The sequence below is a fragment of the Siniperca chuatsi genome, linkage group LG19, assembly GCF_020085105.1.
Source record: "Siniperca chuatsi isolate FFG_IHB_CAS linkage group LG19, ASM2008510v1, whole genome shotgun sequence".
NCBI classification, from domain to species: Eukaryota; Metazoa; Chordata; class Actinopteri; order Centrarchiformes; family Sinipercidae; genus Siniperca; species Siniperca chuatsi.
In genome coordinates, this window is record NC_058060.1 from 6,559,016 (window position 1) to 6,577,706 (window position 18,691).

Here is an 18,691-nt window from a genome sequence, read left to right on the forward strand (position 1 = left end):
GAACCCAAACTGAGTAAATTAGGTTTAACCCTATGAGATGAGAAAAGACAAAGTATAGTCTTGTATGGAACAGTATTGGGTTCTGTTTTGACCTACAGTCTAAGAAGCACTGCTCATAAGGGTTGATGGGTTTTGGTAAGTTCAGCTGAATGCCAACATGGCAGGTGATGGTGGGGTGTGACACAACCAGCCTGGGTGTACCTTGAGGGCCAGTTGATGAGGGAATGGGTGTCACCCTCAGCATCAGTCTGGAGGAACCAATCAGTACTCAGTTTCACCCTCGCACTGTACCAATGGAAACCCGGTGGCAGACATGAGTGGGTGGGTGGGTGAGTAAAAGTCTAGATTCAGTATTCAGCCATTTTTCTTGGAACACACACACAGACACACCACTACATTACACACACCATTGACTTCACATTGAGCTTGACCAGAGTGAGAATAGGCTTGGACACAAGCAGGATCCTGCTAAGAATAGAAGTTCAACTCCCTAGTGAGACATTTCATTGTTATTGTCATTTTGGGAAAGACATCACATTCAATAAAATATGAACTATAAATATATTTTTAGTTTATTTTTTAATGTTTGTTAAATGAAGAGCAATGACTAAAAAAACAGAATAAGTCCATTGACTTATATTAGATCAGATTTTGCCACAGACTGCACCTATGTTATGTGGAATAAAACATGTTATCAGTGCTTCACTGTATCAAGAGATGGCTCACTAAAGTCAGACCTGTCTGGTGGTCTTATCTACTGAAACAGATATTCAGAGGTAATGCCACCACAGCCAAAAAAGGCAGATGAGTCATGCTGGCTCTCTGAGGCTGCATAAAGACAAACAGCCTAATCAGTTTAATTAAGACCAGGCCTGAGTTCAACAAAATCAAGGAGAATGCCCATCAGTCATGAATACAGAAAGAGAGGACTTAAGAGGGAAAATTCAGGCGAGAGAAGCATTTCATAAACCAAATATTGCCTTTTTAGTGCCACCCGGGACCTGAGTTGGACCTGTTCCATATTATACTCAGTTTAATCGGGTTGGGTAGGGTCGTGTTTTACTGCCACAGGACTCGGTCTGAACGGGGTCTCGGTCTGTGTGTCAAAATTTCTTAACACCCAAGTGGATCTGAATGGATCCGAGCATATAGAGTATTAGCTGTGATCGCATAGTACATCCAAATTACTGCGGGATAGGGTTTCCTGGTAGCCAAATGGTTAAGATGCATACCACATGACCTGTGTTGCATTTCATACACCATTTTTATTTAATGACATAGGTCATTCTATGGATGTTTTTCATACTGTAAAGAATAAATGACCGCAAATGGCTTCTTCTAAAGGACCTGTAACTACATTGAATATGTACATGTGGTGTGTACATGTGACACCACCAGAAGCAATGTTAAGAAGCTGGCCAACAATGATGATTGACAGCATCTTAAAACACCATTTTAAAAGGAACATTATGTTCAACTGTGCCTAGTAAAACAGACAGTTTCCAAGGTCAAGGGTGAAACCCAAGGTCATTACAGGTTAAAAAAAGGATGGCTTTTGTTCATAACATTTTACTTCTAACTCCTAAAATGTAGCTATTCATGTCAGACTTGTCAGAGAATTTTGAAGGGCCCACAGATACCCTGAGAAGAGGTAGAGAAGATGCTCTCCTATTAGATTTTTTCTGTTCAGACCTCGCTGGTCTTGATCAAGCCCAGCTGTGGGTCAGAGATCTGACCGTGAAGTCACACTGAGCCGCCCAGTAACACAACACCCTCCCCTGGACCACAGACACACACACACACACACACACACACACCGGCCAAGTTTTCAAACCTAAGAGAGGGATTGAGGAAGAGAGGGGGCGATGCAGACAGGAACATAGGATAGGGAATGACAGCATAGTCGGGTGTTCAATCATCTTCATCTGTTCGTCAGCAACACGGGCTACAGGGCCAAAGCCTGGTCAAGACCTGGGCTGGGCCAGCTGGTTGTCACATCAGAAATGAGGGAGAGAGATATATAGAGGTGCTCGTGCTGATACTATCTGCACTATCAGTAGTGAAGCCAAAGCATTCCTTAGTACTTAGCCTCTGCAGCAGCAAAACATCTATCTGCCTCAGATAAAACCACTAATACTTTTAAAGATAGCACTTTAGAAAGATAAACTGTCTGTTGAGATCTTTAAAATTAGATGATAAAAATGCAAAACTTAACTTTTTGAAGCAAAGCCTCTTTGTCATCTTGTCTCATTTTACAGTGTTCTGTTGGGAAAAGCCCACTATAAGAATAAATATAATTCATGCTCACAATCATGTATTTAATGAATGCCTAATTTAGTGAGCACTGGAACCGCTTATCAGTATTGGCTGAACCAATTAAAGGATAATTCCAGTTTATTGCAACTTTTGTCCATCATTTCAGTTATGATAACATGAAACAAACCAAAGTAATTGCTGTGATCTGGGAACAGGACAACATCGCTACAACAAAATAGTAAATGGTGGTACTTAATGGACGGATGTACTCAGCGAACAATGTACTATGTTGTCTACATACAGGGACATGTTCACACGTTTGGCGGTCCATGCAGTCAAAAAAATTTGGCAGGAGAAATCTTTAGAAACTTAACAGCTAAACTGAGCACTTTAAAGCATTTTTAAACAAAAATCTTATATTATTCCTTCACTTCTTCTGTCTCCCTCTCTGTCCACTGAATCCACAAGAGTCAGCATGAGACTATCTGGTAAACTATTGCATGCTGTTCATATTTGTTCATATTTCTAGCCACGACCCAAACAAGCAGTGATTATCTCTCCTTCAAACCCAGATTTGGAATGTTAGTGCATTCTCATTAAATGCGTTCGAGGTTCACCATTGTGCTGGGAATTAATGCTGACTGGTGCCAAATTTTATAAAAATAGTAGGGGGACAATTTGATACATTCTGAATATTGGGGGGTACTGTATTGATAATCCAGTCTTGGTGCAAGCACAACTACTGCAAGTATGGTAGAGTATGTTGAAGTTGAACCCCAAAATCGGTCTGAAAACTGTGATTGATGTTAACAACAGACAGTTGTGGTAGGTGGAAATTATTTCGATAATAATAACTTGGGGAGTAGAATGTTGTAATTACTAATAGGAGCCATCATCAAAACTACAAAAATATAACCCAAGTTGTAATAAACTGAAAGTATCCTTTAAGGAAGCACTTGGTGCTCTGATCAGCATTGGTGAACTTCTCAAAGAGGAGCAACTCTTTTTAAGACTGTGGATCAGCTACAGAGCTAGAGGTTTACTTCATCCAAACAGCCTGGTTGATAGCTCTCCCTAACAAAATAGTAACAGCATGGCCAGTAAGCGTTCATTTGGGATTTTAAAAAGTACAGCAATTTGCTATTCTCAACAAATGCACCTGAAATCTCTAAAATAGAAACACAACACACACACAATACACATTATTAATCTGCCCATGTATTTTGCAAGCCCAGTTGTAAGCCTCAGTGGGACTGGGTCTGCGCTCAAAGACTGGTCCAGAGCAAGCTCAGGTTGCTTGACCTGGTATGAAACCACACTCCTGCCAACAGGACGACTGTTGGGCCAGTCTGATGGATAACGTCGTTACAGCAAGTCCATCTATTAAAGAAAATGATACATCAGTGTTCTGGGGCACATGGAAACCATGCTCGCACCTATAGGTTTGAAAGAAAGCTGGGATCTGGACCCAAAGGAAAAAAGGAAGGAATGGTCTGCTAAGGACATATTAAACAGAGCAGGGCTGTGGCCATTTTCACAGGAAGACTTCATATCTACTCTATTTCTTAAATTTAGTGAAACAAGGGAGAGACTCTACTTGGGTGATAAATAGGAATCAAAAAAAGTTGAGGGCAAAAAAGAACAGTGATCAAGACCACTCACCCCTGTCTGCTGAGGATGTTGTGGGCCTGCTGCTCAATGAATAGGTCACCAGGAGACACCCCATGTTTAGGTGAGGAGAGGGAAGTGTGCCTGCTCAGTTTGGGTGAACTGGATAGCATCCCTGTGACTGAATAGTCCTTGGCGGGCACCCTGGCAGCTGAGGACAATGATGTCACATCCATGTATGATGAAGAGGATGGTGGCTCAGGAGGGGCAGCTCGCCGTTGATTCTCCAGGTTCATCAGCCTCTCCCTCTCTGAGAACGAGTCCACTCTGGTTCGACCCATCTCGTAACCCAGGTTGGGGTGGCCGTGCTGTGGTGCCGTGCGTCCTGCCCTCGGGCTAGTGGCAGAGGAACTCAGGGTGATGTCCCTCCCTTCCTCCCCCACTGACTCCCCTCTGTTTTGCCTCTCTGAGCCTTCCAACTCCTTCCGGGTGCGAGTGTAGCGGGAGGGACAGTCCAGGTCCGGCTCCTGATCCAAAGAGATGCCGTAGCGCTCAGCGAGCTGCCGGCGCCGCTCTGCCTTGTAGCGAGCGATGCGTTCAGCCTTGGACTCCAGCTCCGGGGCACTGGTGGTAGAGCCTGAACTGTAGACAGGCTCTGTGTAGACGGAAGACTGAGGTTCAGGTCTGCATCGAGCTCGGGACTGTTGCTCTAGCGCCGTCAGCTGCATTTCTGGGCTTTCCAATCCCTCCATGCCATAACGCTGGACTGTAACTAGAGGACAGAGAGACATCACAAGTCAGTTATTACCATAGAAGCACAAAAAACCCAAAAGAAAACAAAAAAAAGAGTAAAAACTGTCTAGGTACTGTACTTGTCTCACCACCACAGGGCTCACAAGGGTCAGAGGCCCTGGTGTATCGTGGTGTGTCCTCCTCCAGAAGCCGGTTGGCCACTAAACTGGGCAGGAGAGAGGGATGCATCTCACCATCTATGCCCTCCAACCGTCGAGAGATACGCTCCTTTCTACTACACACACACACACACACACACACACACACGGAAGGAGGAAGAAGTAGTCAACCTCAGACATGTTATTATTCTCCAAAACATTCTCATGTTGGATGAGGATAATTGTTGTCTCATTATTAAAAACACTTGCAGCCTTTTTATACACATATCATCACCTTCTCACCTGTTCATTTCCCAGTCACTTGCGCTTGTGGTAATGCCTTCAAATCGTTTCCTCAATTCAGAGACTAAAAGGAAGAATAAAAAACATGATACTATTATAGCTCAATAAAAGGAAAACATCTGTCTTGGCAGTGCAATCTTAACCAAACCAAACTGACAGTTACGGACATTTACAGGTTAGATCTGGATGGCAGACTTTGCAATGTTTTTAATCAAGACTCTATTGTCTATTATTTATAGGGTTGGGGTTCAGCAGCAGTTTATTGAGCCTGAATCCAGTATTGAATCCACTTTTAAATTGAATTGAATTCTTTTGAATACCTGTTCAAACCTAATTAGGATTTTTCTTTGAATATTTTGAAGTAAAATTTATAAATAATTAAAACTCAAAGATGGATTGATCTGTAATCAGCTTTTGTTGACTGAGATGGCAGAAACTCTTCAATTTTGAGTGGTAGCACAATTAATGTTAACAATCTGAGAGAAAATGAGATGAGCAGAAGAAAATATGTAATGTTGATAAAATGTATCTGATACGTTGATATAACAGCTGTAACATACTTAATTTAATACACCATAATTTCCTTGAGCAATTTGATACATATACTGGAGGTCCTGATTCACAACAATTTACTTGAATAGCTTAAAGTGGCTAAAGTTATTATTTTTATATTAACAATTGATCACATGACTACATGTATGTGAAATGTGTGGCTTGTAGTGATGAACCCACAGAGAACGGACTGTGCAGTTCCCCTCAACTCTACGAAGCTTTATAGAGTCTTTTTTTCATCCTTGTTTGGTTTTCCAGCTCACAACATTACTGTTCTGATTCACTCTCATCGCTGCCATAGCGATGTTTTCAGCTGCGACAGGCAGCTGTTTTCAGCAAAAACCTTTAAAAACCCACTGTACACTACCTGCCCAGCAATAAACAGCAGAAAAAAAGTTAGTGACTAGCTGGTGAGCATCGCGGAGCATTTAGCAGCTAAAGATATTTCCCTCAGGAGTTGGTAGAGACCAAAACAGAACTAAAAGGAGAGTGTATATTAGGCTTGGGCGGTATCTATTTTTTCATACCTACAGCATCTCTGTTTCAGTTTAATAGAAAGAGAAGCATCTGTATTTTTGACAGCATTGAAAATCATACCTTTGGGATTTCTAAATACCCTGGTATACCGTAATACCTTGATACTGCCCAAGCCTAGTGTATATTGGACTTATACTAGGTGGACAGAAACACAACTCTAAATGAATGATAATGTTGCTCCGTAAAAGCTGGATCTGTAAAAAATAAATAAATAAAAATAAATAAATAAATAAATAAATAAAAACAACAACTTTATTTGTATAGCACCCTTCATACATTAAATGCAGCTCAAAGTACATTACAGTATGGCATTAAAAATTAATCCTAATAGAGCCAATAAAAAGGCAGAGAGATAGAAGTAGTAAAAATAACAGTGGGAAGAGAAACAATCGTACCACATTAACTAAATGCCTGTCTTTAGGTAGTTGACTTTTTAAAAATGTCAACAGAGCTTGCATATCTAATGTAACTGGGCAGGATGTTCCACAGTCTTGGAGCGTAGTAGCTAAAAGCAGTTTCCCTGCTCGTTTTGTGGGTTACTTTAGGAACAGATAAAATACCACCATCGGAGGACCTAAGAGCTCTTGTTGGTTGATACGGAGTTAAAAAGTCTGAATTGTAACAAGGTGCTATATCATTAAGAGCTTTGTATGTGAGTAAAAGGACCTTAAAATCAATTCTAAAAGAAATGGGGAGCCAGTGCAGGGTAGCTAAAACAGCAGTAATGTGCTCTCTTTACCTAGTCTGTTAAAAGTCAGTTACATAAGTTTGAAACCAGTTTAAAGCACTGTCAGAGAGACCAACCCATCTTTCAAGACGATATATTAAAGTAGTATGGTCGTTGGTGTCAAATGCTGAGCTTAGATCTAAAAGGATGAGGATTGACACAAATCAGTAGCACGTCGGAGATCATTTACTATCTTGACTAGAGCCGTTTCTGTACTGTGGTTGGATGTAAAACCAGATTGGAACTTCTCTAAAATACTGTTTTCATTGAGAAAGGTATTAAGTTGATTAAAAACTGATTTCTCAAGAACTTTGCTCATAAAAGTGTGGGTTGGATATAAGCCTGTAATTACTAAGGATGTTTTAATCTAGATTTGGCTTCTTTAATAGAGGCTTCACTACTGCAGTCTTAAAGACAGTAGGAAAGATACCTATTTCTAGCGATGTGTTGATTATCTTTAGAATGGAGGGAGACAAGCTGTCATATACATTCTTGAGGAAATAGCTAGGACTGGATCAAGAGCGCAAGTGGAGAAGGATGTTTGAGTTACAATCTTCCGCAGGTAGCTATGCGAAATACTTTTAAGAGTTGGAGGACTGCTATGGGGTGTTGCCTAGAGGAACAAAAACAAAAACAGTCTGCAAGGAGAGTCCTTCTCCCCACAGCGTTCAGGCAGTCTCACTGCAGATTTGGACCATGCTAAATGAATAACTAATGCTAAAGGAGTATTTATTGCTGCAGATGTGCGACCATACTTAGTCGTAGAGAATACAGAATTTAAGCATATGGTCAAAGTGCTTGAGCCCTGCTACAAAGTGCCTTCACGTACATTTTAGTCAATCCGTTGTGCAGCTCTGTATAAACAAGCGCAAGCTACAGCTGTTTAGGAATTATCACAGTCTTGTGATGGAGCATTACTGACATTTGTGTTATTTATTTTTTCTTACTGACAATATGACAGTATTTGCATTAACTGAGTAAAAATCATTGCCAGTGAGCCACTGTAAATGTTTACATTTTTCAAAATAAATGACAAAATAAATTGTTTTTGTTTTCCCTGCTGTAACGAAAACGTACTGAACCGTGACCCTAAAACCGAGGTACATACCAAATCGTGAATTTTGTGTACTGCTATATCCCTACGATTCTCAGTTATAATCGAAAAGTGGATCTGACTCTCAGTACGAACCGTTTTACGTGGCAATTTTTTCTTTCAGAATATTATAGTTTACCTCTAGCTTAGTTTTCCTCCATATTCTTTCAACTTTCCTACAAGACCGCTTTAATGCACAAACATCTTTGTCCTTCCAAGGCCTCGCTTTAACGTGAGACCTTTTTTTAGTTTTCATGGGACTGTTGAAGGCATCTACCATTTCATCTACAGGATAATTAAAAATATTTGGATCTAGGGAATTAGTGAGCTCAGCAAATCGTAGTTCTGCAGTGGTATCTAAATATCTTCTTTTAATTGTGGTTTCAGAATGATTTCTTATGGTATTCAATGAAACAATAAAGGATACACACTAATGATCAGATACATTGATATCAGATATCACTATATAAGTGACAGTGATTCATCTGGAAATAACTAGATCTAGAGTATTACTGCGGTTATGGGTGGGGTCAGTAAACATGCTGGTTAAGTTCTAGGCTATCTAAGATATTGATGAGTTTTGTAGCTTTAGGATCTGTTAAGTTATTTACATTGATTTTAATATCACCATTTATAATTACTCTATCATAGAGATATGGAGTGACATTAGTTCCGAAAACTCAAAGAAAATCTGTCTATAGCAGTGCGGTATCCTGTAAGTAAGAGTACCACTGGCTCAGCCTTTAGAGTAAATGCAATGTATTCAAATGTGGAGAAATAATCAAAACTTAGCCTAGTGCAACTGAACTTGTTTGAGAAAATAGTGGCAATTCCACCCCCTCTTTTATTCGGTCTAATTGACTGACTGAAACTGTAGTTGAGTGGACAGGCTTCGTATACATAGCCAACTCTTTGCTAACATGTTGGCCATAACAACTTTATAAAGACGATAATATGAAGTTGTTGCATTAACAGCTTGTTTTCGCTGCCCCCAGTAAAATCAATTATTGCAGGTTTAAAGGTGGGCTATGCAATTCTAATCCAATACACGTCTTTTTGTCAAAAACAGTCATAGAGGGATGTTATAAAGTAATGTTAATTTCCCTCACAATCTGTACACACACCAATTTGCAGAGAGTGTGTTAACTAGATAGCAGCTTTTATTTTGGCCTGTGGTAATAAGTAATAAGCTACATCTAATCCAGTGATGTTTTTAATTTCAACCAGTGTGAACGTTGGCCAGCACTGGCTAAAAATGAAAAGCCTGTTGACATTACCTGAATGTTTTGTACATTTGTCATTGCTAATAAAAAAGAGCAAGGAGGCGAGGAGAGCTCAACGGTGAGATAAGAGTGTGTTAGTGTCTGAGCTTAGTAAATCTGTGTATTATGCCAAAAGGGAACAAGATGCAACAGCTTGTTCGTCTGGCATTATTGCCCTGAAAATGTCAGATCTTGATGACCAGTTTCACTTTTCCATCTGATCCATAGAAATTGGACAACTTTACAATTTCACATCTGCAGACTTTCTTTCTTATTGCCCAAATCACAACTTCTAAAAAGCTAATCAAACAGCTTAACTTGACAGCCCCACAATCCACTGGACATTATCTCTTTATTGGACCTACATTTTGGAGTAAATGGAGCCTGTCAAGAAAATAGAGCGCACAGCTTTTCACATTGTACAATGTGTGAGGACAGTGCTTATAGAAAAACTGGTTTCAGGCTGGTTTCTTGACATGAATCCACCTGGCAAAGAGGCTGCTGTTGCACAACAGTGACTTTTAAAAACCCTGGGAAAGTTCACATTGTGAGGGCCATTTGGAAGCAAGCAGAAAAAAAAAAAAAAAAAACCTCACTCACCTTTGGGAAGATTGGCCAAGAGACTAACATCTATATCCTTGGTGCTTTTGGCTGGGTCGTCTTTTTCGTCAAAGGAGAATTCTTTCTGGAAGCTGAGGGGTGCAGGAAAAATACCAACTGTTATTGAAACAGGGCTGAGCTGTGGGAAACTGAATTTGTTTATAGACCAAAAGTGTAAGCAGTTGTAAGGGGCTCACTGAATGAATCTGAATTTGATCAGTCATTAAAAAAATGTTGCTGGAAGCAGGATCGGTTTGAATGATGTTCAAGAATCTAGTCAATCAGCCAATGGATTGTGGATGAAGCTATAAAAACAAGGAATTAATCATCTAAACAATACATATGGATATCAACCTGGAAATTTCATCACGTCTTGAATCCTCAAATATTTATCTAGAAATTATGAGAAGGTTTGACCATCGTCACACCCTCTGCCTCTCACAGATACACAGCAAATTTCTCTCTCAGAAACATACTGAAATCATTTATGGATTTGAATCACAACCACAAAGTTACAATACAGCTATACAAGACCTGGCAGCAGATTATTGATGTGAGGAAACTGTCAAGAATTGGGAAAGCATGACTGTGGTTTTGTCCATTCCAGCAACCAGAGTTGTGAACACACTGATATGCATCAACATTCGTTGTCTTTTTTTAAATATTTACTTTATTTCAAAATGCATTGTTATGATATCCACAAGCGATATAAATGGATATACAAGCAATTAAAAAAAGGTACATTTTCAAAGCCAAGAATAAAAAACAAGAGTAAAAGTATCTTGTACCAAAAATATAGTCTCTCAGCCTTATTTTCAGTTAGACTGATTCATAGTCTATTTCTTTTCATTTTCAAGGGATAGCTATGAAAAAAAGAGACATAACGTAACTATATAGGGAGAGGGAGAGGTAAAGGGGGAAAAATGATAAAATAAATAAAAATGGTTGTAGCAGTTTGGTCAGAGCCTTTTTTCTCTGCTGCCAGCAATATACCCATTAAATATTTGTCAATACCTTTTGCTTCTAGGGAGATCTAACCTAAATATATGGTTTTAAATGTAATGGTATATGTGTATTAAAGATGGTCTGTATTGCTCTATGTATTTCTTTCCAGTATTTCTGTATGTTATAGTATTCCCAAAAACAATGGGAATGGTTCACGGATTGATAGCCACAATTCCTCCAACACTGAGGATTAGAATAATCATAGTGTGCCTCCTAAGGGGAGTAAAAAAAATCAAACTACATTTTTCCAGCAAAAGTCTTTCCATGCATGAAATTTTGTGCTTTTCCACTGAAATATGCAGATATCTTGCCATTCTTTATTATTAGGTTATTGTCAGATCTCCTTCCTTCTCCTATCTGTCCTTTATATATTTTGTCGAGTAAGCATGCAGATGTGGAGACTCGTATACAGTCGGGAGATGGCCCCTCTTTTAATGTCTGATTTACAGTGGTGTGCAAACATGTTTGCCCCCTTCCTGATTTCTTTTTTTTTTTGCATGTTTGTCACACTTAAATGTTTCAGATCATCAAACAAATTTAAATATTAATCAAAGATAACAGAAGTAAACACAAAATGCAGTTTTTAAATGAAGGTTGTTATTATTAAGGGAAAACAAAATCCAAACCTACACGTCCCTGTGTGAAAAAGTGATTGCCCCATAAACCTAATAACTGGTTGGGCCACCCTTAGCAGCAACAACTGCAATCAAGCGTTTGCGATAACTTGCAATGAGGCTTTTACAGCGCTGTGGAGGAATTTTGGCCCACTCATCTTTGCAGAATTGTTGTAATTCAGCCACATTGGAGGGTTTTCGAGCATGAACTACCTTTTTAACGTCATGCCACAGCATCTCAATAGGATTCAGGTCAGAACTGACTAGGCCACTCTAGTCTACATTTTGTTCTTCTTCAGCCATTCAGAGGTGGACTTGCTGGTGTGTTTTGGATCATTGTCCTGCTGCAGAACCCAAGTTCGTGTTTACTTGTGTTATCTTTGACTAATATTTAAATTTGTTTGATGATCTGAAACATTTAAGTGTGACAAACATGCAAAAAAATAAGAAATCAGGAAGGGAGCAAACACTTTTGCACACCACTGTATATGCATTTATGAAAAGTTGGATAAAGGGTTTACTGGCTTCTCTGGTTTTTTCTTAGATTTTTTTGATTGTAGTAATTTCTTAATTTGAAATAAACCTTCATGTTGTATTTCTTTGGCAGTTCTCCAGATTGATAGTCATATATATAGGGGCATGGTTACTCTGATATTGTTCCAATATCTGAGTCCCTGACCCTTGACCTATCTTTACTAAAAAATCATGAAGTAATCAATTCTGGTGTATGCCGAGTGAGGCGTAGAGTAATGTGTATACTGCCTTGCATTAGGGTACAATTATCTCCATATATCTACTAAGCCTATGTCTTTCATTAATTTATTGAACTTTTTGCTTACTGCTTTAGAGGTGTGTATATGAGTTGATACATCTAGTTTTGGTTGCAGATATATGTTCAAATCTCCTCCACATATTAAGACCCCTTCACTATGGCTTATTATTATGTCAAATATCTTCTTGAAAAAAGATGAGCATAAATGTTAGTGATTTCAGTGATGTCTATTGTTCCCCTAACCAAGATAAATCTACCCTCCTTATCTTTCTATTCAAATGTCTGTTTATATGTCTGTTCAAAAGCAATCTTATTAGAAATTGAGATGGCAACCCCCCTCTTATGATTAGATTTGTATGATGAAAAGAATATTTTTGTAAAGCCTAACTTTCTTAGTTTTTCATGCTCTTTATCGTTTAAATGTGTTTCTTGTAAACATAGAAAATGTGCCTTCTCTTTTTTCATTTCGGAAAGTATCTTAAAAATATTTTGTATTTTTAACCTCCGACTTCTTTTTACAGCGCATATTTCAAGGTAACAGAAAAAAAAAGTGTTGTTTCTCTGTCCATAAATTAGTGGACATCAATATGTTACCTTATGTGTGGGCTTTCATTTGATTTATTTTCTTGTTTTTTTAATGGGGGGATTGTCTTCTGTAAACCTGGAGCTACTCTCTGATGTCAGCTCTGGATGATCCTTTCTCTCGTTCTGATCGTCCTTCTCCTGCCATGCGCCCTGTTTGGTGATTAATACGCTCGACTGAATCCTCTGGTGGGGGTATCACCTTAACCAGGAAGCCTCTGTCCTTCATATCTTTCGTAGCCTTGCTGATTGTGTGGTAGAGTTGCATCCCATCCTCATAGAAGACGTAGTCTGTCTGGGTAGGGAGTCTGGAAGCAAATCCTCTTCTCCTTCAACACTAATTTTTACATAGGACGACTTCTTTTGTTTTGTACTGGTGGAAATTAATCACGATCGATCTGGGTTTGCCTGTAGCCGTGGGCTTCAGGGCTAGGCGCTCTGTGTGCTCTCTGGATATGAAGTTCAATAGTTGGTCGGATGTCAAGTTTGTCTCTGAGGAGTATCTCCACAAAAGTTATCACCAAGCTTCCTTCCTCATTTTCTGGCATGTTATATATTCTGATATTCTCTCTGCTTGATCTTCCTTCTTGATCGACAAGCTTATCCTCATGTTGAGTTTGGACCTTAAGCATGTTTCTCACTATTTGCTCCATTGTTTGCAATCTGGTTCCCACCACGTCAATGCAATCTTCTGCTTCCCCGATTCTCTGGTTTGTTTTGTTGAGCTCGTCTTTGATATCATACAGCTGGTGGTTGTTCTCTTTTCTGAAGTCTTGAATCTCCTTGAATCCTCTCCATGTTCACCTTTGCTTTTTCGTTGCATTTCTGCCTTCCGCAATCTTTCCCATTAGCATTGGATTCTGCAACTTGTGGTTCTTCATCCTTCTTGTGTAATTCTGTTGTATTTTTCTTACTTTTTCTCTCTCGTTTCCAATGTGATCCTACTATCTGACTGTATTTAATACTAAGTGGGATTAATTCACCAATTAGCAGGATATTTTAAAGTTCTGTCGGAGGAGACCGCGTTCTAGGTTGCCATCTCTGATGGTGGCGGAACTGGAAGCCCCAGACAGTCATTTTCATGACTGAAATCTTCCAACATCTTATTCCAACATGCACAATGTTTTCAAGTCAGAGCCACACCCACACAGTTTGGCACCAACTTGGTGTGACAGTACCTGATGTCCTCACAGCCGAAAAGGAAAGATTCTAAATAGAGACTAACTTGTAGACCTGGTGGTGTATTTGACACCCAGCCAACATGATGCTGAGCAATCCTATTAATGCTTCAGTAGGGAGGTTTTACACTAAGCATGGACACTAGCCCTGTCTGAAGCACCTAAGCGTTATCTGATACCTTGCTATCTGTTTCCACAATCAGAGTACTACAGTAAGGTTTTGTTTAATGGATATCTCTATTCCAGTCTAGGATAGGGCTTAATCCATGTCAAGGAAATCAGCCTAACTGTGATACCTTGGTATAATTATATCTATTACGTTTACTGGAGAGGATAAATATGTTTGATTTTTTCATCATTCTTCATCAGCCTTCCACTATCTGCCTTTGCAAGACTGAGTCGTGACAAGCTGCCTCCAACCTCCCCACATGATTCAAGAGTCTCAATGCAGAGAAGAAGGTAGTAAAAGAGGCCAACATTTTCAAATGCTGCACATAGGGGCTTTAATGCGATGATGACTGCTTTTATTGATGTCAAAGTTTTACACATGGCATCATTCATATTTAAATTACCTCTTATTAGGACCCAGGTTTTTGTTCACCAGGTCTTTAACAAAGTGACCTAACACAATAGAAATAAGAACCTCATGAAATTGGTTAACACACCAAGTTTAGCATATCTTACCTCAAAGCTCTCTTCTGTAGCAATCTGGTATTGCTTAGTTTAATGGGGGTCTCACTCCCAAGTCCTGTGAACAGAAGAAAAGAGTGTAACATTTAGTCATGTCACAATGCTCATTCACCAATTTCAATTTTGAACAGCAGAACCTTCAGTTTTATCTTTTAATGAACAGACACACAGTGCAGCAAGGCATCTTAAGGTGAACCAGCCAGTCTGTCTACAGGTCCTTGGCACAGAACCACATTAATTAAGTGGACTTCCACAGAGAAAACAAATGATGTGGGGGAAAAGAAATTGCCTGCCTGACTGAACCACATCAAATAAGTTATCTGTGTAGTTAAAAAGCTTACCCCTCCAACCCCCACCTCTGCCCACCCCACAAACAGCAACACACAAATCATCACTGCACTTACATCCAGAGGCAGTGACTGTCTCCATCTTAAGTATCAGTCTATGTGCTGTGCATGAGGTCATAGCTTAAAGGGTTTGATAGAGGAGTGACTGCCTCTGTGTCACAGCCTGAGACGGGCACTGTAAAGTCTGATCACACGTCAAGGTTGCAGTGCAATGCAGTTGGGACGATGCCAGGAGGAGCAAAGCACATCATTGTCGCTGGGCAGTACTTTTATACCCGCCATGAATATAGATAGGGGACAGCATCAAGAGACAGAGAAAACCATACTGTCCAATTCCCCAAACACACTTTTATGAAGCTATGTTATAAAACTCAATTAGACACAAAAGAGTTGACAATCTAACCTAATAAATTCTGATGTCAATTGGGAAAATCGCCAAAGTCAATAAATAAGGGCAAAACGTGACAAACACCTGCCTACAGAGAAATACAGCCTCATACCAAGATGAATGGCATTAGTGGGTATTAAGCATCATAAACAGTCTTTTGAGGAATGCAAGCTGTGGAACATCCCTTTAGGGAATGTCTGCGTCTGCTTCAGTTACTGACTCCAAACCTCAAACGTGAGGTTTTGGCTGTCCTCGGACCTCAGAGTGGCCAGAGCTGTGCAATTTCTGGACAAACATGTGGTCCCACTTCCATCCTCTCCGAGTTCACCTCAGGGCCGCGTGACGCCCCTGACTCCCCCACTGCTCCACCCAAACCCCTAACCTCTCCCCCGAGGCCCCCACCCCTAACCCCTCATACCAGATCTGTTAGTCCTTAGGCTTATTTAGAGAGGGCGCTATGCCTGGATGTGTTTGGGGATAGTCATGTATTGTTTCAGCTGGGTTGAAAACGGTTGGTGAAAACACGGCTCATTCCTTGCAAGGCATGAATGATAATCCTGGTTATCTGAGCTGATTCTGTTTTCTTTTGACAATGATCCAAAGATTAGATTGACACCATTCTAGTAGATATTGGAAAAGTATAAAACAATGCGCACACGCATTGTTAGATGACTTTGGGCCTTAGGCAGGGTACACCCTGGACAGTGGCCAACTCGTCGCGAGGGCTAACACAGACACAGACAAGGACAGACAACCATTCACTCTCACACAATACGGCATTCTTTGGACGGTTCCACCCAGAGAGATTGTGTGATGTTGGTCTGGTCCGGGAATCGATCCCACGAACCCACGATCTCCTTATTGGGAGGCAGGAGCTTTAGCCGCTCTGCCACCGTGCACTGAGACAGTAACATATTATATTATTTCAGTCTCTAATAACTACACCATGTGTTCATAGTGGATGAAAATCTAAGTCGAATCTCAAAATTTTCCCACTAACACCTACACATCTGCAACTAGAAAATTTGTTTCGAGTGAGCCTTATGAGCCCTGGGCTAACATAACTTACTTAACACATAAATTGCCATGTAAATTTCACATTAACCCTTTGAACCCTTTCCTTTTTTGCTATGTGTTCGGTATAGTTCGGTATAGTCACTACATGTCTTGGCTAGGCATACCATGTACTGTTATTTTCAGAATAAGCTGGACTATTTAGAAATGCCATCATTTTGCATGTAAATCGTGCTGTATACCAGTCATGGGTTTATCTTATTGAAATAAAAGCACACCGTAAAATGTCGCCTCATTAACCGTCAGTCTATAGCCACATTTTCTACCACTTTTTCTGTGTTAGATCAAGGAGTATTATCCTTTTCAAATATTGATGACATGGTGAACCACTTTAATGATATGTGTGCATCTGCTCTAGAAGCTGCTGCCCCCTTGAGACCAAAGTTTCTAAGACCAATTATTCTCTGTGGCTAAATGATGACATACACTCTGTGAAAAGAGAATGTAGACTAGCAGAGCGTAGGTGAAAAACCACACGACTGCTTGTCCATTATAATCGAATGAAAGACTTTATGATCTTGCTGAATCAAAAGATTAAGGATGCACAAACTGCTTATTTCAATAATCTCATCACCCCAAACAAACACAATCCTAGGTTTCTTTTTAAATCTCTTAACCGCCTCTTAAATAATTCAGCCTCCAGCATGTCCACACCATTTGTGCTAGATGGTGAACATTTTTCATCCTTCTTTGTAGACAAAATCAACAGAATAAAAACTTCAAATCATACCCCCCAGTCCCTCCTGCCCTCGTACTGAGCCGTCTCAAACCTGTCCCATCCTAATAGATCAGTCTTCACCCATCTCCCTCAGGGCTTTGATTAATACTCGTTCCTCCATGCATCCCCTTGACATTGTGCATCCCAGACTCAGCATAATTAAAGACACCATCAGCATAATTGGACATCTCTACTTGCTATAATAAACCAGTCACTTGCACCAGGCTATGTCTCTGAATCTTAACCTAGCAAAATAACATTTTAAAAAATACCAATCAGGCTTTTGTCACAAACACAGCACTGAGACAGCTCTGCAAAGGGTCACAAATGACACTCTTATGCAGTTAGACCATGGTGAAGTTGAAATTTTAGTTCTCTTAGATTTGTCTGCAGCCTTTGACACTATTGACCATGCTACTCTAATTGATCGGCTGGAAAAAATGGGTTGGGATATCTGGTGTAGCACTGAACTGGTTTTCCTCTTATTTATCCAACCGGAAATGTTTGGTATCAACTGATGACAAGGTGTCCACTCAGGGGTCAATTCTAGGACCCATTTTATTTTCATTATATATGCTCCCCTTATGGCACTTCAGCTTTGTGTATTATCAGTGCTATGCTGATAACACACAACTCTACCCATCCATTAGGCCCAGTGATCTCTCAAATTTAACTACTCTGTACACGTGTCTGGCCGAGATTAGTAACTGGATGTCTCATAATTTTCTTCAACTAAATCACAGTAAAACTGAAGTTCTGGTTTTCCCACTAGATCAGGTCTCTTCTAACATCCACAAAAACCTTGGTTCATTGGCTGTAAATACAAAACCTTTCTCCAAAAACTTAGGTGTCATTTTTGACTACCGGCTGAAATTTGATAAACACGTCAAGACAATTATTCTGTCCTGTTACTTTCACCTGAGGAATATTGGGCCGTCTGTTATCTTTCCAGCAGTTGGAAATTGTTATCCATGCTTTTGTGTCCTCTCACCTAGACTACTGTAATGCTCTGTATTCCTGCCTAAGCCATGATGCAGTTGCCCGGTTATAGTTAGTCCAAAACTCTGCAGCAAGATTACTCACCAAGACCTCATATCGCTCTCACATCACGACGGTTCATCACTACAAGTCTGTATTAGGTATATTAAATTGTTCCTGTAGTTGATGGAATGTGGGAAAAATCTTGTCAATAAATAAGTCTCGTATAGAATGTATGGCTTTGAGGTACCATTGATGAAATGACAAGTCAGAGTGATGGAATGAACATATGATTGTCTGTCAACGGAGTTAGCACCGAGCATTTCTGCCAGCCAAAATGTCTTCTTATCTGGGACCAAATTTTGATTGAATGTGAGACTATTGGATTAATTAACCTTAGGTTAAGAGTGGGTAGAGCTGAGTAATCATTGCAAGTAGTGAAGAAGGGGAGCAACTTTGATTTTCCATCCTTGACCAATCGGTCCTTTGTATATGAAACCAAAATGTCGTAGAGCAA

At 39.9% G+C, this 18,691-nt stretch overlaps 1 protein-coding gene across 19 annotated transcripts in view; it reads right to left on the minus strand.

Annotated features, from left to right (window-relative positions):
- svila (supervillin a) overlaps positions 1–18,691 on the minus strand; it is a 105,636-nt gene that overhangs the window by 51,127 nt on the left and 35,818 nt on the right. For 12 of the 19 annotated variants that reach the window (XM_044176575.1, XM_044176566.1, XM_044176576.1 and 9 more), the window contains 6 exons: positions 14,664–14,727; positions 9,829–9,920; positions 5,058–5,121; positions 4,737–4,888; positions 3,919–4,636; positions 202–285 (listed from right to left, as the gene is read on the minus strand). In XM_044176575.1, coding sequence (XP_044032510.1) covers positions 202–285; positions 3,919–4,636; positions 4,737–4,888; positions 5,058–5,065 — 962 coding nt within the window. In that variant the 5' untranslated portion in view covers positions 5,066–5,121; positions 9,829–9,920; positions 14,664–14,727. Of the gene's footprint in view, positions 1–201; positions 286–1,834; positions 3,507–3,918; positions 4,637–4,736; positions 4,889–5,057; positions 5,122–9,828; positions 9,921–14,663; positions 14,728–18,691 lie in introns of those variants that run through there. The other 7 variants (XM_044176564.1, XM_044176581.1, XM_044176582.1 and 4 more) reach the window with 3 other exon arrangements.